At 43.0% G+C, this 24,891-nt stretch overlaps 2 protein-coding genes across 4 annotated transcripts in view; one reads left to right on the forward strand and one right to left on the reverse strand.

Moving 5' to 3' along the window:
* Window positions 1–8,507, reverse strand: part of LOC307224790 (solute carrier family 23 member 1-like) — a 40,103-nt gene extending 31,596 nt beyond the window's left edge. For both annotated transcript variants that reach the window (XM_079991919.1, XM_079991918.1), the window contains exon 1: window positions 8,390–8,507. The gene's annotated coding sequence lies outside the window, so the exon portion shown is untranslated. The remainder of the gene's footprint in view (window positions 1–8,389) is intronic.
* Window positions 8,508–13,998: 5,491 nt separating this feature from the next.
* LOC307224802 (uncharacterized protein) lies at window positions 13,999–24,356 on the forward strand. 2 transcript variants are annotated; one of them, XM_079991945.1, is made up of 5 exons: window positions 14,003–14,407; window positions 17,051–17,239; window positions 17,475–17,631; window positions 21,549–21,731; window positions 23,730–24,356. In XM_079991945.1, exons 1-5 carry the CDS (start codon window positions 14,230–14,232, stop codon window positions 23,983–23,985), a joined length of 963 nt encoding a protein of 320 aa, XP_079848071.1. In that variant the 5' UTR covers window positions 14,003–14,229; the 3' UTR covers window positions 23,986–24,356. The 2 variants fall into 2 exon arrangements, with proteins under 2 accessions (XP_079848072.1, XP_079848071.1); XM_079991946.1 differs by lacking the exon at window positions 21,549–21,731 and having other exon boundaries at window positions 13,999–14,407.
* Window positions 24,357–24,891: the final 535 nt, after the last annotated feature.

A 24,891-nucleotide genomic window follows, 5' to 3' on the forward strand; every position in this document is an offset into this window, starting at 1 on the left:
TACTTCAGAGATTTCAGTCGGGATTATCCAAACACTTTCAATTGTCTCTCTGCAGCTCTGAGGATTGGAAGCTAATCTTCTCCAAGAAAACAAAAGATTCTCAAAGATTCATAGGAAACAGAGTTCCGTACTCAGTAACACAAGTTGCTTCATTTTCCTGTGGCCTTGTAGAACCATGGCACACACTCGGTACCGCAGATTCCTCGAGCATTAGGGTCAAAATATTAGGTCTGAATGAAGTTTCAATATTTAACTAACAATCCAATAGCCAAAGACTGCCAAATAAAATCACGTGGCTATGGTATGCTTGGCCAGCTATACTGCCACAGGACTGGGGAGAGGAGAGGAGGGGGGCAATATGCAAGGTGGTGGGTGTGGGGTTGCCTTGCTCCTTTCATTATAAACAGGGGTGAGAAACCTCCGACCCATGGGCCAAATTTGGCCTGGCATGGGTTCGATTTAGCCCAGGTAATTTTTGAAAGCCACACCCACCTGCCCCATGCCTGAAAGCATATATGAGACACGACTATGTTGGCTATGCAACCAATTTCCCCATGGATAATTCGATCACAAAGTCAATCCTTGCAGAAAACAGCTTTGCTGCCATAGCTAATCTGCCAGTGCTTGATAAGCGTCAAACACAGGGATGGCAAAGCCCCTTGTGCTACAATTCCCAAGCAGCCAGCAACCTACTGACAGTTGGGCACTTGGAAAGCACTATGCAAGGACTTTGACAGGTGGGGAGGACAACCACCTGTCAAAGTTGGCCCACGGAGGTGGGGACAAAAGGAAGGATCGGGCCTGCAAAGCCAGGAAAAAATTCCCCACCCCCGGTGATCAATCATGGTTTATTGTAACATCCAAGAACAATGTGAAAGACATAGATGATGAGAACTGAATGAAGCAATGGGTATTGCCTAGGGCCAGAAACCCAACAAGAACTGCAATAACTTTGCGCCAGCACTTTTAACCAACTAATTGATAGTAGAACCAGCCAGACGGGTTGCAAACTCCACCAATGGCTACCTCAGAAAATATGCTCCAACCTTTGTTACTGATATTATTTTCTGCCCTCTTTGCGTAAATGAACAGTGTGACAGCTTCTGAAAACCACACAAGCTCATTATCCAGTCTACCAACAGTCTGGACATGCATTAAGATATCATTTCTAGCCTTTCCAGGTTTTTAAAAACTGCATTTTATTGATTTTCAAATATAACAAGCCTAAAAAGAACTACAACAGTGTAGATGCTGCTATCTTAATAAAGCAGCTTGCAAGCCTCCTTGGTGTTGACCATTGACAAAACTACTCAAATTAATATTCAAGTAACAAGAGTTCGCCTGGCAAGTCTGATCGAGAAGTTGTCCAGTTTGTGTGTATGCTAACTAGGTTCTAGGGGAAGCAGGACCTTGCCTGCTACTAGATGGATGGAGAATATGGGTGTGATAGACATGCCTTTGCTAACAATGGACTTTGCTGGGGCAACAGATTACACAAAACAAACTATAGAACTGATGATTACATAATTTCTATAGAAGTGGTTCAAGCCTGAAGAAACCACATGGATGCAGGTGGCAGAAATAATTGTAGAAACATTTTGCTGCTGCTTAGCATTGCAAACATTAACACACAACAATAACACACAACAAGTGTACAGCAGTTTTAGAACCAGTGTCACTGTATGTCAGGGCAGCGGTAGTACCTCTGGTGGGGAACATGTTGTGCTTCTTCTGGGGTAGTTTGTAAACTTTTGGTCCCCACCTTACATTCAGCCCTTACCTGTGGCTCCTAGAAGCTGCCTGCATGCAACAGTGGCCATACCCTGGAAAATGGCTTCAGCTGCTTGGCTAAACCAGGTGAGTGTAGCCGCTGGGTCTGAAACTCTCTGTGAGTTAGGGATTTCGCCTGCATGTGAAGACAGGCACTGGTGGATTGAGCCGATGAGACCAAGAGTGGGTTCAGTAGTCAAGAAGCTGGTTTCTTCACATGCCATAGAGGGAAGTGTGGGGCAGATGGGGCTCATCAACCTGGGAAGGTAGCCCATCTAGGAGAAGGAAAACTCTGATCCTAAACCTCTGCTGCCTTGCGGGATATCTTCGTAAACCCTACAAAAATCTGGAGTACAGTTCCATAAGACAGTTGGATGGTGCCTTGTATGCCTCCTTATAGCATTTCCTGCAGCCAAGCTGGTGCCAAACATATCACTCTGCTTTCTTTGGGCTAAGGGGAGGGGTGTTGTCAACTGGGCAGCCCAGGACCCCCAGGCTTGTGCCCCAGGAGGTCACTTCAGTGCTGCTAACACAGCAGTTTACTTCACCCCAGAGGCGCGCTCTATTGTTGAGAGAGAGAGAGAGAGAGAGAGAGAGAGAGAGAGAGAGAGATGCCAACAATAACATGGTCACAAATGAATTTCAGTTAGATGTGAGGCTTCAGGCCTCTGACAGCTTCCGTTTTCCTGGCTTATATGTGTGTCTCTAAACACTCAGTCAATCTAGTTTCCCAATAGGTCACGGAAAAAAAGTTGAAGTTAAAGTTTTACGATGTTTACAGACAATGTTGTAGCATAATGATCACAATTACGAGAAAAAGCAGATCATTACTAATGATAACAAAGATAACATTTCTTGTGCAAATAGTGAACAGGGCAAATCATTATGATTATTCCAGTAAGGTGAATAAACTTAATGACCAAGACAAGATGATAATGACAACCTGAATAACAATCAGATAAGAACATGAAGAAGAACCAGAAGTTCATTTTAGAATTTAAAAGATTCTCCTCTGTAGTTTGCCAGGCCAAGACTGGTGTTAATTGCAGATTCTATTCCAGACAGAATAGAGTGCTTACTGGACCAGTGTTTTCACCCTAATATATATCTTTTAAATATTTTATTTGGATTTTCAATTTTAAAAATAACAAAACCAAGCAATAACTCTGGTATAGAGGTTTTTTTTCATTTCCATTTGTCTATATAACATACAGAGAGCAAGTTCAGATACTCAGTGCCACCTGGATCATGCTATTAACTAATTTCTAGACCTCTCAAAATAGCTTATTATTCATTTTTGATAGATGCACTCCCCACCTCTATTTACCAGTGCAAGAAATGAAAACCAAATCCATATGACATTATGCAATCTTATTATCTCTCTTACCCATCTGCTATGGCTAATGAGCTTCTTTGAGAGGCATCTATCAATTCTCCCACATCACCCTTTCCTTTCCAGCTTTTCCATCCTCACTGCTACCAAAAACAGCCTCACCTGTGCAACATGCTCCTCTCCCTTTGGTCAAACAAATATAGTAAAGCCATCAGAGGTTGAATTAATCTCTGATATTTTGCTCATGATTTCTTAAGTGCCTTGCAAACATGTTTGAACCTGAAAGCACATTAATCAGTATCACATTAAAGTATCACATTAACCTTTGTGTCCTTCTGGAGGCATGAAGTTGAACTTCTGTAATGGGATGACCCCTCCCAAACCAGTTACACAACCTATAGAATCCCCTTCCTTTCCATCGACTAAATGGCCAGTATTTATCCCTTCCCACACAGACAGAAAATCAAGTTAAGGATGAAAGAGGAAATACTAGGGGAAGAAATGCCCAATGACTACAATAAAATATTGCCACCTACAAAAGAAAAAAAGGAATGTTAACATTGCTGCCTTTGCTCTTTTCATCAACAGAATTTTGTTTCTATCGATGCCTGGAGGACATTGAATTTGGGCTGTGGCATAGTCATCTGAAACTGGGAAGTTAATTCTGCCTCAACTTGATAACGTCCACAGCAGTGACTCCATGTTTTACACTCCTATCTCCACTGCCTCATCAGAGTGGTCTTTAGTGCCTTTATCCTGTTTTCTTACTCCTCTCACCATGATGGCTCACCAGAGTCAGACTTACCTGATGAGTTGTCTGTCCTAAGGAGGAAAATGTCTCCAAATCCTTGCTAATTCCACAGAAACAGTCTCCAGTGAATTGCCCCTTATTTGGTTGCCTTTTGATGCCAGGTCATTTGTATTTTCCCACTATTTGAACCCTTTTCCTTTAGGAGCTTCTCAACTATGAAGCCATCTCAACAGAGTTAGCTATGCCCTTCCACTCTCGCCCCTAATATTGGTTGGCTAAAACTATGAATGTTCTAGGAAAAATACCCAGCTCAGATAGAAAAGACATGACAAAATTTGCAGCACCTGAAGGAGAAATAGACCTTAGCTTGGTGACATCATTATATGTGGGCATTATTTGGATCAGCCTGCAACAATTAAGTTTTTAGCTTTAACCTATTTTAGATTATTACATCAGTCACAGATGTGAGCACTGGCCAAGTTAATACCATACTTTGTTTTGTATGTGTGGATGACATTTCCAACCAACTCTCTCTCTCTCTGCCTAAAAATAATGCTCTGGTGCTCATCTAATAACTATATTGGATTTTCACAAGGCTTGCCCAGCTTCAAATATGTGCTAAGTATTAGGTTGAACTGTAACATGGCCTTCCTAGTCTCTCTGGTCCAAAGTGTTTCCATGTGTTCTGAAATCAGTGCCATGTCATTCAAATGGCACCATTCACACACAAGAGGAAGATGTCAGCAGCCTTGGGGGTCGCAAGATTTACAGAAATACAATTATTATTATTATTTATTATTACTATTAAAATAATATTTAACAGGGGAAGGATCCCTAAAACAGCCCCATGAGGAGTGAGCATGCTCAGCTTGCATGGAATGCAGAATGACTATTAGAGAGGAAGAAACAGCAGTGGGGGTGGCAGGGAATAGAATGAAGTAGCTAGAAACCTGAAGAAGAGCACTCCACACAAATAACATTTTGTTACAAGTCCAACTCATCTGTCCAATCTGATATATATTATTATATATTTATTTATACCCTGCCTTTTTCCCTGTTGGGACTCAAGGCAGCTTACAGCTAAAAACAAAGACTGGCTATAAACATTTTGAAAAATTTAGTACAGTTAAACTTTGCGTGTCAAGGTCCCCAGGTCCACCCCAATAACTCACACATCACACAGAAATTTTTGTTTAAGATTTTTGGCATAATTTTGGCTACAACTTTATTAAAATACAAATTTGTGAGTGGTTGCGTAGGCATTGGTTGCGACTATCTGCCCCCACCATGGGGGACAGACTGACATTCCGCACGATGCGAAAGTCAGAATGGGGGAATACACTTGGGGGTTACGCGGAGCAGGGAACCTGCCCTCACCCCAAATGCAACCAGGAGCTCATTGCTATGGCCCGAGCCCCCTTGACAAGCAATAGTTAGCTCCCAATTCCTTTAACGGAATCCCTTGCAGCAGCAGCATTAGAGGGGCAGGCACAGCCAATCCATGCCCCTCAACCAACCAAACCATAAACCAATGCCTAACCGCGAACCTTACAAGTTGTGACAATTTGCTACGCAGTAGGCAAAAACCAAATGGCCCCAGCCAATCAGCCAGATGGACAAAATTCCTACCAGGCCCCCGCTCCAAAGCAGACGACCCCATGACAGGCATAGCAAGGTCAAAGCAAACAACCCTAAATATAGAGAGGGGGGATGGGCAATCCGATGCACTGGCGAAAAGAGAAAGCCCTAGCCTCGTGCAAGGAGTTTTACTATTTCTGGCTGTCAATCAATAAATGGCAACATTAACTTCTTCCCAACAACAAGGGAAGCCCCAATCGCATCAGTGGCCAACAATCAATTAGCCCGCCCCCAACTTTGGAGTGTCCTGGCAGCCCCCACCGCAACACGTGCTCTCCATGAAGGAGAACACACTTTAATAGAATTAAAACTATACCTATATAAAATCTGTTTGTGATTATTTGTATGCTTTCATTACAATAAATCTTCAGCCTACACCTTCTGTTGTTGACCCTCTACCGTTCTTTTTGCAGCCTCTACCGAGTTTTGCAGCTTCTCTAGATTAATTCTCTTGCAGAGGAATAAAAGGTAATTCACTTGAGAGACACAAACATGGCAGACTGCCTTTTCCTTCCAAGAAAATGTTGTTTATTTGTGTGCACCCAACATTAGATTCAAAATCAACTGTTACATGCAAACAAAGAGTTCTTAAGTCACTCTGGAATTGATTTGATTTTAAATCAGTCTGATGCACTGTAGCTCTAAAAAGAAACAGGATCTTCAGTACTAGGAAGAAGAGATGGACAAATACACACACAGAGAGTTCCTTGCATTTTTATCTTCCACTTCATTTACATTATATCTGAACAAACACCTTGTGAGGTAGGTTAGTTATTGCCAGCAACAAGGCCAAAGTTAAATATTATTGCATAAATCAATCATGCACTGATAACTTTGCACCTCTGTGAAGTTGTGGTCACCCCACATAGAGAGATGAGTGAGTAATCCAGGGAATAGAACAGATTCTTTAGTCATATGGAATTTAACTCTAGAGAAAATTAAAGGTCACAAAAGGAATAGGAAAATGAATGAAAGAGCTAAGCATCACAATAGATGATCAAGTAGGTAAAAAAAAACCTATTAGAACTGTTATAGGATATTTATAAAAAGAATAGATTAAAAATAGCATGATATAAAATAGTTGCTGCAGTTTCCTTAAATTTCTGGCTACCTGAATGGTGCATTTGTAGACGTTTGCCCAGGGTCTTTTTATACTATATTTTCTTTAATAAAGTAGTAACAGTGCATTCACTGCTTTTGGTATTTACACCACTTCATATGCTATTATCTTATGCTCTTCCTCATTACTGCTTGCTCAGCCTCATTATTTAATTGTTCTTCCCATTTTATAGATGGGAAACAGAGTATATTGTGGTTTCTCCAGGATCATCTAATGTGTCATTAATACTAGACCAAAATTGTGAAACCAGATCTACTGAATAGAAGGCAAAAACTTTATCCTCTAAGATACTGCATCCTATCTCAGAATAAAATGGACGTCTTAGACAAAAGCCACTAGGTTTAATTTTCTCATACTCAATTTGCAGCTTTGACTCAAAATGATGGAACTGTATTAGAAAGTTGCCAATACTCTCTCATCCGAAAGAAAGTAAACGATGTAGTGCTCCCTGCCTTCCCACTGCAGTTAATATTTCAAAGCACTCTTGCATCTGAAATTCCAAAACAAGAAGGTATACTTTTTTAAAAAGGATCGCTAAAGTCTTAAGGGCATTATTTAACCAGTGCGACGTGCAAAACTTTTTAGTGTTTCTCTGTGGACTGAGTCATGAAAGCACAACCCTGCCAGCATCTGCTTGTGAAGAAAGCTTAATTAGCTGGAGTTCCTTTTTACTTTGGTGTTGTTTGACCATGTAAAGTGCATGGCACTTAGGAAGAACATCAGCAGACCATCTCATGTCAACATTGCATGTAATTCGGCAGGCTATACCATTAATCAAATGAGGGCAGGGTGAAGGCCTTTTTTAAAAAATAAAAGAACCCCAAACAAACAAACCAGCAATTCATTACTTTTAATGCTTTCCCCCTAATATACCTATCAGCAGACCAACTCTTCCTAGAAAACAAAAATGCAGACTTGTGTAATGCTATACGCTGAATTAGCCAGGGATAAGGAAATCTGAAATCCTGCTTATGCTAATTCAAGTTGGTCCATAAGGAGATTTTACCTTGTTGCTGAGTTACCCCCACTTCCACCACTAATTCGTGAGTTAGCAGTCTAAAGGGGGACTGCCACAGTGTGCTTCAAAGGTATCATGATGCTAATGCAGATATATAAATAGCTCTTTTCTGGTTTGACTGTGTGTGTGTGTGTGTGTGTGCGCGCACACACACACACACATATTCTGAAGTTCAGTCAAAGAAGTTCACTTCATAGCATCTGAAAAGCTAGTTATGTGCTACACTTGATCATGTTAACTTTGTACTACTTTTGTGTTTATCTGCTATGGGGTACTTTCATTACACTCCATTCCTAGTTTTAAGTAAAACTGCCTTGGATTCCTATTTTCCCACCTGCCTATTTCCATAGCTAGCTCTCAAAATCCTTTTGATCAAACTCAAGGAATGTAGCAAACCAACAAAAGCAAGCAGAAGGCAACTCTAACTTAGTACCTGCAACATCAATTCTTTTATTCTCCTACTGGGCTTTGTTGCTAACTTGTCCCTCTGCCTGTTAGGCCAGACCCCAGAAGGTGCTATCAATCATCCTGGGTTTGTCATAATAGCTTAGCAGCTTGACCTGCACCTCTACAGCAACAGGAGCCAGATTCCTCAAAGGGCTCTTTTGTCCTGTCTTAGTGCTACCTATTCCCACTACCTGTCAGTTCACGACAGCCAAGCAGGCAGAAAAGCTTCGGAGCAGGGACTGAAGGATTGTGCATTTCCTCTTGGGATGATCTATCTATCTGTCCGTCTATGAAGAGTTAAATAAAGGGTACCTGAGCTTTTCAGACAGTTCTCTGCCCAGCTGTTCTTGGTCCGCTGAGATGCGAGTCACAGAGGTAGCTGCTCTCCTCCAGGGCTTATGCTTTTTGGCGTCATTGAAACTGCTCTGGGCTGGAGCACAAGAATAAATTGAAGAGCTGCCAGGATGTCAACACCAGGCGATTTGTACGTGGGTGTAGGTGGCACCGATACAACAAAGGAGGGGACAAAAGGAAGAGGGGAGGTGGGAAAACGCTATGGAAGATTAAAGAAGATTCTGGATTGTTTACACATGGGATGGGCTGAGGAAGATATATCTATACTACTCAACCTGCAATAAAAGAGGGAAGCAGCTTGCTCCACATTTTTCTGTGGCTTGCCCGTGTCACACATTCCATGCAAGTTAGGAGGCAGGCGCTCAGCTAAAGCAGGAAGGACCAGCAAAGTGAAATGTCAAATGGAAGCAGCAGCACATATGAAACTGTTTCACACCAATGTAAGTAGGTGTGAATGTACGCTTCCCCTAATAATCCAGCTAGGGGAAGGACCCATTTTCACAGAAAGCACAGGCAGGAAAGGGTTAAAAAATCCCCCAATTCTTCTTGAAAACATAGGAAGCCTTGTACCGAGTCATCCCATTGGTCCATCTTGTTCAGTTTTGTCTACACTCTAGGCTTTCCGGTGAGGGTCTCTCTCAGTCCTACCTGGAGATGTTGTTGTTTAGTAATGTCCGACTCTTCGTGACCCCATGGACCAGAGCACACCAGGCACTCCTGTCTTCCACTACTTCCTGCAGTTTGGTCAAACTCATGCTGGTAGCTTCAAGAACACTGTCCAACCATCTTGTCCTCTGTCGTCCCCTTCTCCTTGTGCCCTCCATCTTTCCCAACATCAGGGTCTTTTCCAGGGAGTCTTCTCTTCTCATGAGGTGGCCAAAGTATTGGAGTCTCAGTTTCAGGATCTGTCCTTCCAGTGAGCACTCAGGGCTGATTTCCTTAAGAATGGAGAGGTTTGATCTTCTTGCAGTCCATGGGACTCTCAAGAGTCTCCTCCAGCACCAGGGGATTGAACTTGGGACCTTCTACATGCAAGGCAAATGCTCTACCACCAGGCTACAACTCTTCCTTAATGCATCTTCACCTTCACTGCCTCTTCCCTCTCTCATCTGCCGTCTTGTCTAGTTTGGCTTCAAGTCTGTACTGGTCCAGGATGGTGTGCTCTGCCAAAGGCTCCCATGGCACTCTCTAGCAGGGGTCTTCCTCAAGTCCAGGCATTGCCCAAAATCACTTGGGTCCCACTTGGCTCCACCACAAGGCTATGCTCCTTTCCCCCCCCCCTCTCTCTCCAGAAATGAAAGAGCACAGGGGAGCATTATAGGAAGGAATGGGTGCTCTTGCTGTGCATGCTCCATGCTTGTCACTAAACAGCAGCAGCACTTGCGGAAAGAGTGTTGAAGAGCAAAGGGCGCATGGCCTCATGACGGGAGAAGAGCTGCTGGGTTGGATCTAATGTGAATTTTACTCAGGGTAGACCTCTTGAAATTAAAGGCAGGACTAACTTCAGTCCATTCATTTCAATGGGGCTACTTAGAGCAGAACTCAGTTAGATATAACCCACTGGGGGAGAATGCTTGAATCAGGAAAAGTCTGTTAATGGAGAATAGCATTCTAACCAATAAGTGAAGACATCACAGAATGGAGGAAGAGCAGCAATGACCAATTAAGCTTTTAGGAAAGGACGAGTGGGACCTGCAACAAAAATGTTGCCACGTGGAATGCTTCTGTTCAGCATTCCACTCATGACCTATTTATTCCCTTTTCTATGATACTCCAACTATCTTCTCTCCACCTGCCTCACCCTGCAAATAGACATGGGAGCATTCCACAACCATGGGAGCATTCCACAACCACCGAGCATGCTCAGTCATGACTGGGTTGTTTGAAGGGGTCTCACCCCCTTATACTTTCCCCCTAAAGTTTCTACTTCTTCTTCTGATCTTGGGACTGCTTCTCTCTTGTGCATTGAGGGCTACACAAGCAACGGCACTCACACCTGAGCTCAGGGAATATAGGCTTTCAATAAAAGGATATGTGATGTCAAATGTGGAAATAGGAAGGGAAGCATTAGCTAGCAGGAAAGGGAAAGTATACTGGGAAAAGTTATGTAAGAGGCCAGGTTTGCTTCATTAGATACATCCATTTTGTTTTCTTTATTCTGTGACGAGGCCATCTAATAAATATACATGGGTTAAAATAGTTTTAAAATATCTGTGGTTAAATCTAATCCAAATGTGATTGTTCAACTGGTTAGTCCACTTTCCTTATCCAGCCATACACATCTTTTTTGCACTGTCATTCAGTTAAATTACCGTATTTTTTGCACCATAACACTCACTTTTTTCCTCCTAGAAAGTAAGGGGAAATGTCTGTGTGTGTTATGGAGGGAATGCCTACGGGTGGCATGCCTACGGATTTTCCTCCTCTAAAAACTATGTGTGTGTTATGGTCGGGTGCGTGTTATAGAGCGAAAAATACGGTACATCAGATAGGTGGGAGGACTCTATAAAAACTCTCCCTCCACTGCCACTGCCATTCCAAGCTTTGTATACAAGGCCAGATCGCCCCAACTGGCCCCAACTGAACCCACATCTCTGAGCCACATTTTACTAGGCTCAGAGCTGATAAAACAGGGATCTAAAAGCAAATTGCCGGCATGAGCCTTTTGAGTCTTAATTCCAAAATAACAAGCCTTTGTATTCTCTTGGCTGCTTTAAAATGTTTCTAAAAGGGGGGAAATGCACACTGATTATCCAATCAGCATTTTCAGCCTAAAATACTACAACTTCACAGCCTAAAACAGTAACTGGAGTCACTCAATGTTAGCTGGGCTGATACTCTCTGAACATGTGATGCGACTCAGCCTTGGCTCTGCAGCACGGACCTTAATTGAAACATGTGCTCTGTTTTCTGGCAACTTAAATGCCAGGGGACTTTATCTCCCATAGCCTAGCTGGCAGTGAGATGCCATCAGCCGGTGAAACGATTTGGTGACATTTCACTGCCAGTATTTACTTGCCTCGCCTAGTACAGTGAGGTGCCAAACAGCAACTTCCTCCTGTGCCATTGCTTCACATCTCTGACTGCTTCTCCCTTGGTCCTTGTTGTGTTCACACTTGACTAATCCTCAGAAAGCAAGGTATCAGCAAGCGCAACAAGCACATGTGACGGGCAGGTTGAAGCCGGAGCTTCTGTAAAGATTGGGTAACAGAAGGGAGTGAAATTCCCAAATTCTGATTACAGCCAGGGGCATCATCTGGCAGGGAGCAACACCCAGCAGACACGGGGGAGGGATTTTTAAAACCACATTTATACAGGGGTCACAAGTGCTGACTCATCTTGCTCAGACAGTTTGTGTCTCTGGCACTATAAATTAAGAAATAAGTGGGCTGTCCAAGGTTGTTGTTGTTTTTGTTTAAAGTAGGATTATTATGGGTATAAAATGGCTTCACTCTGTGGCTCAGTTCAGACATGACCTAACTATTCAACATACTGTGGTATCTCTGGTTATGAACTTAATTCATTCTGGAGGTCCGTTCTTAACCTGAAACTGTTCTTAACCTGAGGTACCACTTTAGCTAATGGGGCCTCCCACTGCCGCTGTGCAGTCACCGTGCGATTTCTGTTCTCATCCTGAGGTAAAGTTCTTAACCCGAGGTACTACTTCTGGGTTAGCGGAGTCTGTAACTAGAATATCAGGACTGATGAACTATTTTAGACCCACAGTCGCCCCACCCATGAGGCAAGGTGGAGCAGATGCTTTAGGCAGCAGAAGAACAAGAGGCACCACCTGCCCCACAGCCTCTGCAGCTGGAATGCATCCCCCTCTCACTGAATTGGGTAGAGGGGTAGTATTTTGGTGGCAGTGGAAGTGGTGGGGCAAGTGAGGGGTGGAATACAGTGGGAAGGGCAGGAGCAGTACATTCCTGTTTCACCTCAGGTGGTGAAACGGGATGGGCCACCTCTGATTAGCCCCAAGCTTCCAAGCCCAATTTGAATACACTTTCCTCTTCTTTGTAGGTGGTGCATTTCCTCTTTTTCTAGCAAATTCTGAGTGTCCAGCCTATTTTCTCCTCCTCCCCATGGCCAAAAGTGAAAACCCAGTGGGAGCACCAAAGCAAGCCTTGGCAGAGAAACAGTCAGACCCAAGGGGCTTAGAAAACAGCAATGCTTCATCTCAAAAATTTGAAACACTGGTCCTCAATCCTGCCTGGAAGTTGCACTCTCCAACAAGCAAGGCCTCCTTAACAAACTACACACTCAGACACACACTTCAGTGCCGTGTCTCAATCCTAGAAGAAAACAGATCCCAGTGCTAAACCCTTGATTCACTTTAAGCAAAAACTTCCTGGAATTGCTACTGTCTGCCTGTCATCCTTCCCATTAGCTTCAGGGCAGGGAGAATCCAACATTAGACTTTGCCCTGCTATGTGGAGGAAGAAGCAGCTTTTATAGTGCCCTTCACTTCCTTCTCCTTCTGCTGCCCCACCTCTGTGAATCATGGGGGAGCAAAGTCGTCAGCACGCTCATTGTGGCAGCCAGCTGCAGCTTCGAACAGGCCAGGAGGCTCCACTCCATCACAGCCAGATGTTATGCATGTAAGGAAGCGCCCTAGAAAAACAGGATAATAGAATCGTAGAATTGGAAGGGACCTCGAGAGTAACCTAGTCCAACCACCACCCCTGCAGCTGATGAAGGATACTCATTGCTACTGCACCCCTGAAATGTCAGGGGGCCCATCCAGTCTTCACTTTAAAACCTCTAACAAAAATAGAGTCCAATGCATCCTGAGGCCGTCTGTCCCACTGTCAAACAAGCTTGAGCTGCAAGGAAGTTCTTCCTAATGCTAAGCTGAAATCCACTTGCAATTTGAACCCACTGATTCAGGCCCTACCTTGTGGAGCAACAGAATGCAATAGCGATGGCTTCTTCACCTGGCTGGTTTCTAGCACACCCAAACATGCGTAGCATGGCAACCTGGCTATTTGTCAGAAGAGCATCCCTCTCTCTCTCTCTCTCTCTCTCTCTCTCTCTCTCTCTCTCTCTCTCTCACACACACACACACACACACATTTATGCTTATTGAAATTTTTGAGAACAAACAAAAACACCACCAGAGAACAAACAAACAAATGGTCACACATGATACACTGACAGAGAAAGGAAAGAAGCAAAGCAAATACTTGCAGAAAGGCCATCCATTTGCCTCCCTGCAATCCACAGTGAAGTAATTATAGTTATGGCATTAACACTCCTTATATGCAGAGAAGTCATTACAGATGACTTATCTTGAATAAGAGCACCAGCACTATTTAGCATGTATAAGAGGCCTCCCAAAGGCTTTGCATGCAAACTGTATTCATCTTTACTTTTATTAGCCCTGGTTTCCCCATAGGAGAAACTGGTCACTGAGCCAACACTGGAACAGGACATCATTGTATTTTATCTTCGGGGGGGGAGCATGCAAGAAAAAATGAATGTACATGCATAGTGAGGGCAGAGGAAAACAATTCAAAGAGATATTTGTGTGTGTGTGTGTGTGTGAGAGAGAGAGAGAGAGAGAGAGAGAGAGAGAGAGAGAGAGAGAGAGAGAGAAATAGGTTCCTTCAGTCTTGTAAGATTTGGTGAAATGGCAGCTGGTCTCTGGGAACAAACAGGCTTTCCTCCTCAAGGCTTAAAGACCTCAAATCCAGCTTACTGCTGCCAGGTCAGATTTTGAGTGAAGAAGGGGAAAACATGCACACACACATTCAATATTCTTGGGAGAACTCCAGGATGCCACAGCAAAGCCTCAAGATATGAAGAAGCAACCATCCCAGGAACACGCAGCCCTCTGCCTACTAGCCTGGAGTTGCCTAGAGTTTACCTTGAGTGAAGCTCTGGAACCCTTGACCACCATCCCTGCAGAGGAAGCTGGTGTAAAGAAATTTCTTAGAGATGCTGGAAATGGGACCATTGTTCAAGGCAACCTTTCAGGTACTCTGAAACGTCTTGTGTTTAAGTGTGTGTTTGTGTCTTCAGATCTTCAGCCAGAAGTCACATCTTGTGTGTCTAATATGTACAACTTGCTATTGAAAGGGTATTCTTCCTACCATCGCTCAAGGGGCATATAATAGGTCACTCATTACTTGCCCCTTAGAATCCCAGTTTAACCACTTGGTCATATTAACTGCTACAAAAACCACAACGTTAACTCTTAAGCATCACTGAGGATCAAAGCTATGGATTTTTTCTCACAGACTCAATGCACACATATAAGTGGTATGAAGAATTTAACCTACTTTAGTGCATATAAATGTTGAGGGATGTGGTGGCGATTATTCTGTGCTAGTAAATGTCAAGTACAAGTGTGTTGTTTTGTAAGCATGGTGCAAATTCACTAGGAAGCACACTATGGCATCTTCAACTAAGATCTTAATCCACATATGTTCTAGATGTTCTTTGAATTTCCTTCTCTTTTTTGAGCAAAAATATTTCTTTTATACTGTGCATCATTACATCTTCTCCCCTCCTGTGGGTGGGGATATTGGTAGTTTGATAAACTTTTTGGGAGGAGCAGAGCTGGTACCAAGGGGATAACATTATCTTAGGAGGAAAACTTAGGATTCGTGATTTTAGTTGTTTTCTCTGTAAGGCAATTGCAGGGAAAGGGGGCACTTAGTGGGGAATTGGTGAACAGGTCCCTCTCTCTCCCTTGCACTATACATAGTATGTTTATTTATTTAAAAACTGTTTATTGAAGTGTTTTTAGAGAATTTTTAAAGATCAGCAAAGTATAATAGAACGGCATAAAAACTATAAAGGAGTAGGCACGAATATGTTGTCCACATTAGAATGAAATCAACGCACAATGTAGAAACATGTCCAGTCCAAAATTGATGAGAGGTGTATATTTATATTGATGAATTGTTGTTAATGAATGCAATGAATGGAAACCATTACATGTTAAAGATACCTGATTTAGAGAAGCTATTGATCACACAGTCATGGTACTTCACTTATGCCACTGGAGAACAGCCCTAAACCCTATTGAATCCTGCTGCCTCCAGTGTTGCAGTTACTGTTATGAGGTATGTCTGGTTGAAAAGGCTTGTGATTGGGAGACAAATTATCTGTATTATTTTGTTAATATTGTATGCCTGAGTCCATCAAACTGCTCTACCACAAGCTTTGAGGTCCAAGCTTTCTCCAACTCCAAAGTGAAGGAAGTTTATGCTGTGAGTCTCCCTGGGATCTATGAGAATGGGGCAGTAAACAAATTTAACAAACAAACAAACAAACAAACAAACCTTAGAAGTGGCAGGTGCTTCTGGTGCACTAATTTTAATGTGGACTGAGATGAACTCTAGGCAAATTTACCTTCATGGCATATCTTTGCCAAATTTTCTTCTGGTCATCTTCAGAGATATGGCTGTCTATGTCTCTTTCCCAAACTAACCATGACCTCTCAGTAGAAACAAACAAGTAGCCTAGCAAAAGGATGTCAGTTTGAGAAACTAAGCATTTAGCCTTAGGTGAGCTGTTTACATTTAGGTTTACATTTAGCCTTAGGTGAGCTGCCACTACATTTTCAAAGCCAGCCAGTTCCGTTGTTTTAGACTGCAATCCTACACACACTTACCTGGGAGCAAATTCTATTGAACTTAGTGGGACTTACTTCTGAGTAGACACAGGGAACTGTGTTGTCCCAGTTACACTGGATGCCAAATCTGTACTTACTGCTTAGTTTCCAGCCTGAAGGAATTTGCTAACCCTCTTATGAGCGCTGAACCATACTTACCCTCAAGAGGCAGCAAGTACAATAATGAAAAACCAGCATTTTCCTGGGAACACTTCAGACCTTACCATGTGTCCTGATTTCCTTCCCTTGCTTTAAAATGTGGCGTATGGAGAGAAGAGATGGAATGCACAAATGCAATACATCTGGCTTTGCTTATCATAGTATGGACAGTTTGCACAGCTGTACAATACAAAACACCCACTTTTTTCAGGGAGTACCCTTCTTTCATACATACAGTTCAATATGAGAAGCACCAAGTTATAAGAGCCACTTTCCTTAGTCTGATTCAAAAACCTATCTAACCCAGCATAAAGTTTACCAGAGCAGCCAATCAGATACAGTGGTACCTCAGGTTACATACACTTCAGGTTACATACGCTTCAGGTTAAGAACTTTGCTTCAGGATAAGAACAGAAATTGTGCTCCGGTGGCATGGCGGCAGCAGGAGGCCCCATTAGCTAAACCTGGTACCTCAGGTTAAAAACAGTTTCAGATTAAGAACGGACCTCCAGAACGAATTAAGTACTTAACCTGAGGTACCACTGTACACAAGAGGGCAACAGCCCTCTCCCACTGTTGTTCCCCAGCTACCAGCATTCAAGGCACGCTGGTTCTGGGCATGTAGCCATCATGACTAGGGGTCACTGGTAGCCTCATCCTCCATCAATTCACCCTCTTGTGATTCCATCACATTACAGTAGCTCCCACGCAGACAAAAGCTGCTGCTGCACAAGTCACTTTGCAGAACCTCATTTGCAGACCTGAGCTGCCAACGCCATTGATTCGTACAGATGTGTTCTTCAGATAACCCATATTTAGTTTCCCTGTGTCTGTTGCAGCTCAGTGCACAGCTCTCCTCCCTCCAAGCTATGGGTTTTATTATACCGAAGAGGGCTCTGGCAGCTCCCTGGGTTCAGTGGTCACATACTGGTGCAAAGATGGCTATCAGCTTGTGGGCAAACGAAAACTGACCTGTTTGCTAGAAGGAAGCATCTTTTACTGGAGTCAACCCCCACCTCACTGTGAAGGTAAGCTACTGGTTAAACTTATTTCTGCATTGCTGGGCTTTGTATGAACAGAATATTGCACTGTTCAAATGTGGATCAAGAAAGTATGCATCTTTTCAGATCAATCTCTCTGCAAAAATAAAGATTCTAAATGGAAAATCTAAGGAGTGAACTGGCAATATTCCAGGTGCCCTTTAGTTAATGCCATTTGCAGCGTGTGACTCATAACAAGCATGCTTTGTTTTTGTCACCTTAGTGATCCCAAAGCCCCTGGACAAAGGGTTCCGGGTGGCAGTAATCGCCTCTCTCATCAGTGGAGTGATCATTGTTACCATGTCAATCTCCTTTGCTGTTTGTTGCCTGCAAGACAGGATGTTGAGGGCAAATGAACAAAGCAGTGACACCAGAGGAGGGTAAGTATTGAATAGATTCCGCCTGTAACCTCAGTCAGGCCCATTCACCACCAGAATTAGGCTCTCAAGTGAGAAGTGGCTCCACCACTACTATATGGAATTGACGGAAATGACTGGCAGAATCCGAGACCAGGGAGAAGAGACGGTGGAAGAAGACTGGAAAAAGTTTAAAGTTTATTTATAGAAATATTGTAAAATTAATGAGTGTTAGAAAAATGTTGGAATGAAATTATATGGCTTTAGTAGAAATGTTATAAGGAGTTAAGCATAAATAAGTATTATAGTTCCAGTTACAGATAGGTAGCCGTGTTGGTCTGCCATAGTCAAAACAAAATAAAAAAATTCCTTCCAGTAGCACCTTAAAGACCAACTAAGTTAGTTCTTGGTATGAGCTTTCGTGTGCATGCACACTTCTTCAGATAAGTATTATAGCTCTTTCTTGGCCCCAAAGCAGCAAGATGGGAAGTAGCTATTCTTACACCACCCATTTTCCTCTCATCTGTGCCCTGCAGTTTCTCTAAGTAGGAAAACACAAATTTGTCAGGGGCAGGTGTGCATATATATATATATATATATATATATATATATATATATATATTCTGATTGCTTTCTTGGACACCTCTGGTTAGGTTCATTCATCCAACTCCTGATCCTCAATAGTTTATTAAAATTAACTCCCCTCCTCTCTCAAAGGAGGAAAATTTGGCACAGATGGTTCTCTCTTTTCCCATTCAATACTCACAACAGTGACTGGGGCACCTCTTCCATATCTCCCCCATTAATTGTGCCCTTGCACCCTTTGATTGTTGCTTCTGAGGGAATCCACTGCTTTCCCGTTCCATTGGCATATCCCCAGAAGAAAGCGCTGCATACTTAAATTGGGTAAGCATTATGTGTATGTACATGTAATGGCATGGCATGGCATGGCAGGAATGCCTGGGAACATTAGGAAAGATGGTGGCTGAAATTTGGTTGAGTAATCATTGGCAGCTATAGGAGCTCAGGAAAGGGAGCAAGTCTGGGGATCAGATTGGCTTGTTGGGTTATTTGAAAAACAGTGCATTCGGCAAGAACAATATTTGTGGCAGGGAGTCACAAGGGTGGTGGCTGATGAATTCAGCAGCCAACTACCAGGTGTTTCCAGAGCTACACCCTCACTTACATTTTGAGGTCCAGCTTCATGAGCTATTTTACCACTCCAGTGATTCAAAGCAGTTTGATCAGTTGCAAGGGCCCCACATCCCCTCCTACACTTTTTCCAGACTTAGGGAGAGGAGGGAGCAGGGCTGGGCCTCATCCAAGAACACGTATCTTTGGGTTTTGGGTAGGCTGTGAAAATCAAGTTCCCTTTCTGCAACCAACAAAGTTGGATCCAGTGCAATAGGCTTTCGGCAGGACATTTATTTAAGCATTTGTCCAGCGTATTATGGCGCGTATAGAATGAAGCTCCCTCTGCTGGTTAAGTCCATATGGAATTGCCATATGGATTAGGAGTATTAGAGCAACACCACACTGCTCTTGGCTTCCTATCCCACCTTTATGGGCATAAATCCCACTAAGTACAGTAGGACTTCCTTCTGAGAAAAAATATATAGTCCTTGTTGGTTATATGTTCCCCATGAGACAGCTATATAAATGTACAACCATCAAAATATACCATTCAAGTGCTTACCCTTTTCCTGAATACTATGCATGTATGCTCTAATAGACTCAGTCACTGCGCCAGTGTAACACCTCTGGTTCCTCCCTGTAGTTTGTTTTTAGTATTCACAGAGAAGGGTCTCATATTAACCAAACCCATCACATCTCTGGTAGAATGCGGTATTTGCAAAGGATATATATACAGAGAGAGAGAGCGTGAGTCATGGCAAGAATGTTGTGCTCTATTTTCTGTCGTGGATGCTTTAGCTGAGAATCCTGTATTCCAGGGGGTTGTACTAAATGACCTTTGAGGTCCCTTCCAACTCTACAATTCTATGATTTCAGCAGCCTTAAAAACACTAAGGGAAGTATTCAAATATATTTTTTCTGCACTAGCACAAGATTCCCCGCTCTCCTTCCTCTGCACACACTCTGCGCTCAGTGGAGGAGGTGGGGGGATGGAGAACAGGTGGGGGTGTGGCTGGTGCGTGTCCCGGGGGCGTGGCACCCAGTGCAGGGGGGGGAGCCGCAATGGCACCCCACCGGGATTGCGCTGCCCCCGCACCCCTCTTCCTCTGCCAGTGTCTGCGCTGCCCTCAAATCTCCTTTGTGCAAGGAGAAAACTTTGCACTGATGGAATGTTCTCTTTAGTGCATTGAATATGACCGTAAGCCTGGGAGAATTCTAGATTCTGTTGTAGTTCCATTGCTACTCTCAATCACTGGTTCCTTTTCTCTTGCATTGCAAAGTGTTACACCATGAGAAGGGTGCATTTTATCGTATATTTCTCCTGCATCAAACTTCTTCTGAGTTACTGAGCAAATTACTAAGCTAGTGCTGCCATCTGCAGGCCAAGAGGTCAAATCAAAAACCTTCTCTAATTTGAAGATGGGTTAGCAGGGGCTGATGGGAAATGTGGTCCAAAACAGCAGGTAGGCACTAGGCAGGTGAAGGCAGGGCCAGGTGGTAGACAATTCAGCTTTATGTTGTTGTTTCCTGTACCACAAGAGGAGCAAACCAAAAGCCACACACTCCGAACTATAATCCCCGCACTGAGAGGTCTGTGAAAGCCACACCCCCCCCCCGCCAAAATACATACGTGAATACAGAATGACTAAACATCAGGAAGAACTTTCTGACAGTAAGAGCTGTTTAACAGTGAAACAGACTCTCTCAGAATATGGTGGACTCACTTTCATTGGAGGTTTCAAGCAGAAGATGGATGGCCACCTGTCAGGGATGCATTAGTTGAGATTCCTGCATTGCAGAGGGCTGGGCTAGATGACTCTTAGGATCCCTTCCACCTCTACGATTCCATGACAGAAATTGTGTAAAAGTGAAGGACTGGAATATGCTGTTGCCTAAGCACGCAGCGCCAACTACTTGCTGTCAGACATGGTATAGATTTAAAGACTTCTTTTGTGTTTTTACTACATTTCATAAATTGGGGGTCTCCAAATACTTTCTCATTCGCTGATAGAACTCATAGCAAGGCCTGAAGGAAGCCATTTCCCACCTAAAGGGAAAACATGGGGGTGTTTGTTTGTTTGTTTGTTTGTTTGTTCAACAACTCAGTTGTTTACACCCACCAATCTATCACTTCTTTCTAATTAATTGTAATTTTTTGGCATCTGCATTGCAGTTTTGCATTTGCCTGCGTGTGTTCAAATTCTACGGGGCAGAAAAATCTCACTAGCCGTTTTGTGAAAGCAAACACTAAAGTAGTATTGAAAAAGGGCATCCAGGGACTTTCTTGTGCAGCAAACGTTGCGATATTGTTAAATCAGCCCTGCTTTAGTAGATGATTGCACAAGCTTCCTCTGGTTTAGTAGAAGTGATAAAGATATACCTCATATCCCACATGGACTTTTCTATTTTAGATGTACCACTAGAGGAAGGCATCCATTTGGGGGAAAAACCAGAACCAATTAAATGTCCCACCACAAAACCCCCTCTTAGGAGCTTAATGTTGTTAAATAGACTCTGAAGCCTGATTACATCATAGCAAAGGGAAGGAAACCTTTTGTTTTCATTTATTCACTCTTCCGGAAAGGACATTTTAACAAGAAAAACATTTCAGTGATGGTATTGATATCCAACTGAAGGAAAGGGCTAGAATCTGCAGGACAGGCACCTGAAAGAACAGGATGCTGGACTAAACGGGCCACTGGCCTGATCCAGCAACCTCTCCTGACCTGAAATATATGTTGCCATTGTAAACGTAGTGAATACCTTGATAAACTAGAACAAATGTAGCACATTTTCTCATATTCCAGGCAACGACCGAGAAGGAAATTCAAAGTTGGGAGAGGAAACTCAGCTAAACAGGAGATGGGGAAGAGCAGGACTCGCTTGGGGAAAATGAAGCACAATCGCAGGCTTCAATATCGCACCTCTGCCCTCTACAGTTGCGCGTACCCTGGGGCTCTGGCAGGATGCAGTAACCAGGGATTCCAAAGGTATTCCATGCCTGTACCCTGCAGTCAATTCTCCCCCTTAGGGTGGCCGCGGGCTCCACTTACAGAGCACAGCTGTCTATTTGGAGGGCTGGCAGTAAACCATCTGATGGGCTGTCTGGTCTCAACCTGGTTTAAGAATGAAGAACCATAAGAAGGGAGGACAGGATCCAGCCCCTACACAGCAGGGCACAAACAGGTCGCCTAGCCAGGCTTTCCTAGTATGGTGAGCTGGAGTGTGCTTGTGCGTGCACACATGGACATTTCGTGCAAACATTGGCTGACTTTTGTGGGAGTGCATTTCATTTTAGTGGGGGGTGGGATGTAATATACAAGTGTTGCCTAGAAGCTTACACTGCATTAGTGAAACTGCTCTGCATGTTGAAAGCTACTATCACCAATTGATGCTGTACTCACTCCCCTTCCTTTATCCACCACAAAGCATTACAATCCTAATAGAGTCCCCTCTTGGATCTACTAAGGACTCCTTCACTCAGCCCAGGCCTGTCTCTACTGTATTTTCTCAAGTAGACAAGTTTAAACTATCTGACCTGCTGAAGTTTTTCAAACCTTGTCTTGTATTACCATATTGATGTAGAAAAGAAGTGCCAATTAAAATTTCAGAAAACAATCTTCGGCAGTTGTTCATTCTAGAGACTGACCATGAAGGAATCAAGTGATAGGATTAAGATCTTGAAAGTAGGTGTTCTTCCTAGTCTTTGTCCAATATTTAAGATCCTTCCATGGGAGATATCAATGAGAATATTATTACTTTAATTCTATTCCAAATTATCAGAAGCAAGTTATGCCTTTGACTTTCTTTTCTGAGTTATACCATGGTTGGTATAACTCAAAGAAAATTCTTCTTCCATCTAAATCCAAGTGACTGTTCTTGCCTTATCCAAGAAATCATTGCTTAAAAGGATGGGTTGTTTGGTAACTAGTCCACAGCTGGAGCACTGCTAGCTGAAACAACTCTTTAATGTTTGACATAATTCAGTGCATGCTAAACTGTAACCAGATTTGTTAAATATTTCAGGGTTGTTTAAAAAAAAGAGAAAGAAATATTTCCTAGCATATAGACACAGAAAGACAGATAGACAAGTTCTGTCTCAGTCTTGCCCAGAAGATGAAGAGGAGCATATTGGCTTAAACCTTCTATGACTGCTGAGGGTTCTTCAGTTATCATAGCCCTCAAATTATATTGTAGAAGGCTACTTTTCTTGTAATTTCACCTATTCACTGTTCAGCTGTATTGCGAGGGACCTATTATACAGACGGGTGCTCTCAGGAGGATTTGAGAGTGCCTGGCACAATAGCCAGGAAATCTTATGGGAACAGTGTTGATCCCTGTTTACCCACAGCACACAGACCAACAATATCAACAAATGGGGCACAGCTAAAATTATATAAAATCAGTTAAATCATGCCAAGCTCCCAATACTAAAAGCACTTCTTATTTTGAGCTACATAGCTGGAAAAGCAGCTATCTAGGATATGGCATGGCTTGATCCTCTTCTCTGTATGTCTTAACCAAGGTTTTGAATATGTAGGAGGGATTCACCAGATGAGAGTAAGGGGATCCTTCCAGATGTTGTAGGACTCCAACTCCCACCAGCCGCAGCTGGTACAGCCAAGGGTGAGGGATGATGAAAGGTGAAGTCCAACATCTGGAGGACTAAAGCACAGTGCTGAAAACACCAAGCTGGCAGGTTCGATTCTCATATGGGACAGATGCATATTCCTGCATTGCAGGACTAGATGATACGCAGGGTCCCTTCCAACTCTACAATTCTATGATCCACACAGCAGGTGATTCAGATGTCCTCCTAAGCAGCAAATGACACTTTCACAGACTGGAGAGAGTGAAATTCATAATGTCAAAAAGCATGATCATTATGTTCCAGTGGCCCTTTAGTCTTAGAACATTTTGTTCAGAGTGATTTTGATTACTGCCCAACACCTCTCACCATCTCTTTTACTGTGTTCCATTTCTAATAGGAGCCAGGAGAATCTGCAGAAATGGGCACCACAAAGCTTATGCTCCGAAATCCACATCTTCCCGCAGGTTGTTCTGAAGCCAGGAACTGCCCCATCTGCCTCGATGTTTGTTCATTTGCTTCAGAAACCAGGAGACGCCCCCTTGAATGTGAAACCTTGCCATCGCAATCTCCCCCAAGCCTTGCCTTCTGTTTATTACAGAAGATCTGAAGGACTGAACCCTTTGAATAAGACAGCACTTTGGAATCCGAGATAAATCGCTTTGTAATGAACCAACAGCAATGCACTCATGGAAGTTTGTGGGAACTGCCTTCTTGCTCTTTTATGGCATACATAGCCCATTTATGAAACCTGTCATTATAGGTCAGTTTATGTAAAACACAATAGAGAAAACATGTATAATCTGAAGCATGCAACCCTATGATATAGGCTGCTTGTTCAAAATTGAAACATACTACTGAAAATGTACCATCTATTCAGGTAACAGTGGGAGCTCTAAAAAGGAAAATGAGTTTTAACATTTATTTTATTTCAAGGCATAGGTTCATAGTACTATTATTTAGTAAAGTGTTTCTTCTGTAGCCAGGTGGACAACTTGACAGAATAAAGCCACAACCTTTCATGTCATCTCTAGTCTTATTCACTGAGGAAGTAGGAAACAGATTGAATGTTATTTCTCCACAGAATACATGACTAGATCTACAGAATTCCTATACAAAGTGATTTATTGAGAAGTAATACCACGGGGCAGTATGCAACTAAATACTTCTCCTAGTGCAAGCACGTCTGACTGGGCAATGGAAGTTCATCTTCTTCTCCTTCCCCTGTGTACCTCCTAAATATGTACAGTGGTACCTTGGAAGTCGAATGGAATCTGTTCCAGAACTCCGTTCGGAAAACATTGGCTCCTGCAGCCAATTGGAAGCTGCGTCGGACGTTCGGGTTCCAAAGAACGTTCACAAACCGGAAGACTCACTTCCAGGTTTGTGGCATTTGGGAGCCCAAACAGTGAACTCGCAAGGCATTTGGGATCCAAGGTACAACTGTACTGGAGACTGGATTTATGGGATACACAAGGGGCAAATGGAAATGGGAGAGTGAGGGGCAATTCTGTTGCATAGTTAAAAGTGAAAAACTATAGCTGCCCTGTTTAGCTTGATAC

Source organism: Podarcis cretensis (genome assembly GCF_951804945.1).
Source record: "Podarcis cretensis genome assembly, chromosome: 10".
Lineage (NCBI taxonomy): Eukaryota > Metazoa > Chordata > Lepidosauria > Squamata > Lacertidae > Podarcis > Podarcis cretensis.

What these genes read in the sequence shown, in the direction of transcription:
- LOC307224802 (XM_079991945.1), top strand. Translation starts at nt 14,230, where the DNA reads ATGAAGAAGCAACCATCCCAGGAACACGCAGCCCTCTGCCTACTAGCC. An exon ending in TGTTCAAGGCAACCTTTCAG is followed by an intron (nt 14,408 to 17,050) that starts GTACTCTGAAAC and finishes TGTCTGTTGCAG; the next exon opens with CTCAGTGCACAGCTCTCCTC. An exon ending in AGTAACCAGGGATTCCAAAG is followed by an intron (nt 21,732 to 23,729) that starts GTATTCCATGCC and finishes CATTTCTAATAG; the next exon opens with GAGCCAGGAGAATCTGCAGA.